This window comes from Diuraphis noxia, unplaced genomic scaffold, assembly GCF_037042655.1.
Source record: "Diuraphis noxia isolate RWA-SAM2 unplaced genomic scaffold, SU_Dnox_SAM2 contig0003, whole genome shotgun sequence".
Taxonomy (NCBI): domain Eukaryota; kingdom Metazoa; phylum Arthropoda; class Insecta; order Hemiptera; family Aphididae; genus Diuraphis; species Diuraphis noxia.
Genome location: NW_028301713.1, coordinates 34,896,120 through 34,901,273, shown reverse-complemented (window position 1 = coordinate 34,901,273; position 5,154 = coordinate 34,896,120). Strand labels below are relative to the sequence as shown.

The 5,154-nt window shown below is 30.6% G+C and overlaps 1 protein-coding gene and 1 non-coding gene across 2 annotated transcripts; both read right to left on the bottom strand.

The window, feature by feature from the left end:
• Positions 1 to 2,141: 2,141 nt before the first annotated feature.
• On the bottom strand, positions 2,142 to 3,147 carry LOC149057266 (uncharacterized). Its single transcript, XM_089223355.1, has 2 exons — positions 3,016 to 3,147; positions 2,142 to 2,724 (listed from the first exon to the last, which is right to left on the bottom strand). The coding sequence occupies exons 1-2, from the start codon at positions 3,145 to 3,147 to the stop codon at positions 2,290 to 2,292; spliced, it is 567 nt and encodes a 188-aa protein (XP_089079481.1). The 3' UTR covers positions 2,142 to 2,289.
• Positions 3,148 to 4,471: 1,324 nt separating this feature from the next.
• Positions 4,472 to 4,555, bottom strand: TRNAL-UAA (transfer RNA leucine (anticodon UAA)). The gene has a single exon. It is a non-coding gene; the product is annotated as a tRNA-Leu (tRNA).
• Between the last annotated feature and the right edge of the window lie 599 nt (positions 4,556 to 5,154).

Here is a 5,154-nt window from a genome sequence, read left to right as displayed (position 1 = left end):
TTTATATTCTTATGTTATTTTAAATACATTTTTATTGAATGCCTTACATTTGTCTTATATTTTAATTTCTATTACTTTTAATCAATTCAATTTAGTTATTGAAAATTTGTCAAAGACATTTACGTGACTACAGGGGAGCTGAGTATTGCAACAGTTTCCCCTGTTGATGTTTGCTCCCATCCAATTAATTCAATATGAATATTACCATAGTTATGAATTATCAAATTTAACCTAATTAAAATGCTCTGGATAAAACTATTTTAGGTTTGAAAGGTAATAGTTTTACCGTAAAAGTATAACTTTAATCAATACTATTAAGAGAATGGTTAATTGATATTCTAGTTACAAGGGTGGTCACTAAATATACAGTTGCATTTTTAGCGTCTATAAAAGGCATAATAATGAGTATAGTACTCTGTGTTGTAAAATTGAGTCTAGTAGTCCATTTATTACAAACTATAGTGGTTTCTTAAAATGTCGCTGTAACATGAAGATGACATAATCACATTGAAATGTAAGACGCTTATTAAATGTCAGATTTACAATTAACAAACCCACAATATAGCTAGTGTTAGAATGGCTGCATCCGAATTGGTTCCCACACCTAAAAATTGATATCTGAATTGTATCCCGATATTCTAGGTTGGCGGCACACGTCCGAATTGGTTCCCGATACAGACTTACGAAAAATCAAAATACAATATAATATAAATGAAATATTTAATATCATAATTAATATTTTAAATGAAAAAATTGATGAATTCTTCGATTATATTTTAAAAATTATATTGAAAAAGATAGCTCACTTCCACAAACAATGTGGGCTGAATATACCAGTATAGTTTAGAACGAACTACCTTCTAATTGCTGTGTAAAATTTCACAGCAAATTTAACAGTTGCTTTTATTCCGCACATCCGAATATATTTAAATTTATGTATGTACTAAAAGAAGTTTAAAGTGAAACTTATATAAAATGCGAAAGTCGAACAAACTACAAAACTTGAAGTCTAAAAATAAGGAAATATTTATAAACACAAGTAGTATGATTTGGGGGTTTCTGGAGCCTCACCCCCTCACCCTTGCTCACCCTTGCTCATCCTTGCTCATCCTTACTCATCCTTGCTGATCCTTGCTGATCATTCCCAGAGCCCGCCGCCTGGTCGCATACGTATGCGACCAGGCGGCGGGCTCTGGGAATGATCAGCATGATGAGCAAGGGTGAGGGGGTGAGGCTCCAGAAACCCCCAAATCATACTACTAACACAGAAAAGGACAAATATAAAAATAACGAAATCAGTAGATTTGAATTTAAAAAAAAAATGTGTGTTATAAGTTTTTACCTCTATAATAGAAAATAATAACTATAAAAAAAAATGAACGAATTAAAAAAAACGATATACCGCCTATATTTATTATTATTTATTTTATATTTTTAAATTAAGATTTTAATTTTTTTTAAATGTTTACTATACATTATTTAATGAAAATTAATGTATATTATGTCAAAATAACTATGTAAAAATTGTATAATATGTATATGTATCTCATGTAAATGTATATAAAAATATGTACCTATAATTAAGAGGACGTGATACCCGCAAGTGCGTTTTCTCCATCTTACAAGTGCATTATATACTAAATTTTACGTTCAGCAGAACACTTGTAGCTCCGTTAGCTTAAACATTAGAGTGAACTGACGTCTTATAAAATTTAAAGGTAAGATTATCATCTAGACTATTTCACATGCTTTTTATTATATTTAAATTTCAAAGCAAATTATGAGTATTTTAAGATGCACAAAAAATTTACAATTTTAAAATACTCATAACTCACTTTAAATTTAATATATAATAAAAAGCATATGAGGTTGTCTAGATGATAATCTTACCTTTAAATTTTATAAGACGTCAGTTCACTCTAATGTTTAAGCTAACGGAGCTACAAGTGTTCTGCTGAACGTAAAATTTAGTATATAATGCACTTGTAAGATGGAGAAAACGCACTTGCGGGTATCACGTCCTCTTAATTATAGGTACATATTTTTATATACATATACATATTATACAATTTTTACATAGTTATTTTGACATAATATACATTAATTTTCATTTAAATTAAGAACAATATTTTATACATCATATTAATTAACATATTATTTTATACAATCGTCATTTCCTCTTGCAAGGCTAACAAACCGTACCTATTTGATAATTCTAGTGGCTAAGAACATATTAGATGGTCTATGGTACAAGACATGCGGCCACATCTTACAAACAATGCCACGACTTCAGTCAATTAACATCTGGCCATCCTCCACGAATGGAGGTGGAGGCAAATAAAACATTGGTGACCAAGGCACTAAATTTTCAATGAGGGGTGGTGGATAGCAAAATCTTGACGCTGCCACACAGCATGGCAGTGGTGGTGGCTGTGAAGTATGAAATAGTGCTGGTCCCACATAATACTCCAGCAGCGGTGGTGGAGGGAATGAAAAACCAGAGGCGATCACACAGTCAGCAGATGGAGGTAAAGGTTGAAAACAAAACATTGCCGGGCCCACATAATATTGGTGTGATACTGACAAAACCGGCGTCTCCTGCAGTGACGTTTCCGTTGGACATTCTGACGGCGTCTCAAACTGCCTTTCAGATGGCCTTTCATGCGGTCTTTCCATCACCTGCGTGCCAATCTCTCTCGTCTCGACCACGGGTTTTTCAACACACTACAAGGATAATCACACATTATTTTTTTTCACAATAAAAATTTATTTTACCATATTATATTCAGTCCTGTAAAAAGTACTTTTTTCAAAGTTTATAAATTATCAAATAGCTAGAACATATTTTTCCACTGTGGACCAATGTATTTCATTAAATTTATTTTTTTACATTTAGTAATATAAATATAACGATTGAAAATGTGGTTTAATAGTAAGCCATTACCCTCCTCCATCGAGGACTGCAGTATCATATTAAAAATATAATAATTTAATATATATTGTAATTTTTAGTACCAGCTTGTCGAGAGTCTCGTCCATTTGTGATTTATTTTCTATATCAACACTGGTTTCTCCGCAGCTCATCACCGGAGTAAATATGTTGATAAGTTCTTTAATATTGAACAACGTGTACAGAAGAACGATCATTTTTTGAAGTTATAAGAAGTCTGTGGTAATGAATAACGGACGTCTGCAATGTAAGCTTGTCGAATATATAATGACCAATAACTTTAGATAATTTAAGGCAAATTGTTTTAATTATACAGTTGTTAGTTGATATTCGTTGTCATGTCAACTAACTGAAGCCAGCATACTGAAAATATTATTTTTATTTTTTATATCATATTTAACAACCCAGCTGTATATCGGTGGTTTAGCGGCTCGTTTAAAATTATGTATATAGTATATATATATATGCTTTTTGAATAATATCAAAAGCTTACTAGGTATCACTGAGAAAAATCGTATGGAGGCCCAGGGAAAGGTTATTATGATATTATTCCATGGATCTGGGCTTGCGAATATCAATTATATCATTATAATATGATATATATATATAATATATATACATTTATATATGAAATATATTTAGCACTCTATACCAGGTAGACAAACCATATGTATAAAATATAACTATAAACACACGATACAATTTTACTATTATATTATAAACATATCTATATCTATATCTATACTTATACTACTATATAAAATGAAGTCTCTTTTTTTTTGTTCGGGACAAACTCCGAAACTACTTATTCAATCGTCGTGCAATTTTTTTTAAATTAAAGAGGGCATCACAGAGAAGGTTTAAGGCAAAAAATTAGGCCGATTAAGTTAATAAATAATAATTAGTTATTATTAATTAAAATAAACGTGTAAATTGGATACCTATATATATATATATATTATTGTACATATTGTGCGCTCGTGTCGCCTGGCAAATACATAAACATTGTTATTTTATTAACTGTTGATTGTTGGCTGGTTTAATCATTTAAAGGCGTAATTGATTGTATTACTTTCATTTTTAAAATGCCTAGACGAAAGTCGATCTCGGAATGTTGCTAAAAGAATGCGAGTAGTACGTAGAGAACGACAGTCAAAAAAGTTTTGTTTATTTTTATTAAAATACAATTTTACAATGTTATTTAATTATACGGACCGCTGTATTGAATGTGAAAGTTGCCCTCCCTATAGCAGTGAACCATATTGAATATTTAAATTATAATGCTGCTAATTGTGTTTTCTCAGTACAATCATATTTTCTGTTTTGTCTAACCACTTTGTTTTTACGTTGCTGAAGTGTTGTCTGTATATTATATGGTGTAGCACACATTACTTTAAACTTGTTCGATTGGTTTTATTTTTGGTAATCTTTTAAAAAAATTAATATTTTCAATTAATTTGATAAGTACTTGTTCAATAATATTGTTATATAGTTAAAGAAAAAAACAGCAAAACAATGCTTTGTCAGGTGTGGGGTTCGAACCCACGCTCCCGTTTGGGAACCAGAGCTTAAATCTGGCGCCTTAGACCGCTCGGCCAACCTGACCATATGATTGAAAAAGTGAAAGTACCAATCTTGTATCAATGCAAACATTAATTAGGTATATTGAACTTTGAATGAAGTAAAGAATATAATATATTAAAGATTATATATTATAGACTCTATTATTGATTTTAGGGAAACGTAATTTTAGATTCTGAACGGAGCGAGGAATGTATTGATTTTACCATGGTGTATGTTTTTTTTGTGTCTGTCATCACGTTTTGGGGCAATAAAGGTGCTTCAATCTTCGACTTCAGTACCTACCTCGTTCGATCAGAAAGTGAATCTAGTTGGTACTTTGGGGGGACAAAAATAAAATATTCTCAATATTAAATAATCGGGATAAACAAACTAAAAATTAAGGAAAAAACGGGAATTTTTACGCATAATCAGTTTTCCACAAAATCGATTTTGGTTATTGATGTACCTTTAAAACGATAACGACCTTAGATACATGAAATTTTTACCGAATGTTTAAATTTAATTCTATCCACCATGCAATCTTCAAACCATTTTGACTTATAAGTTGAACTATTTATAGGCGTATGCAATTTTCGATCATTATTCATTTTTTTTAAAATTAATATCGATAAAATTTATTT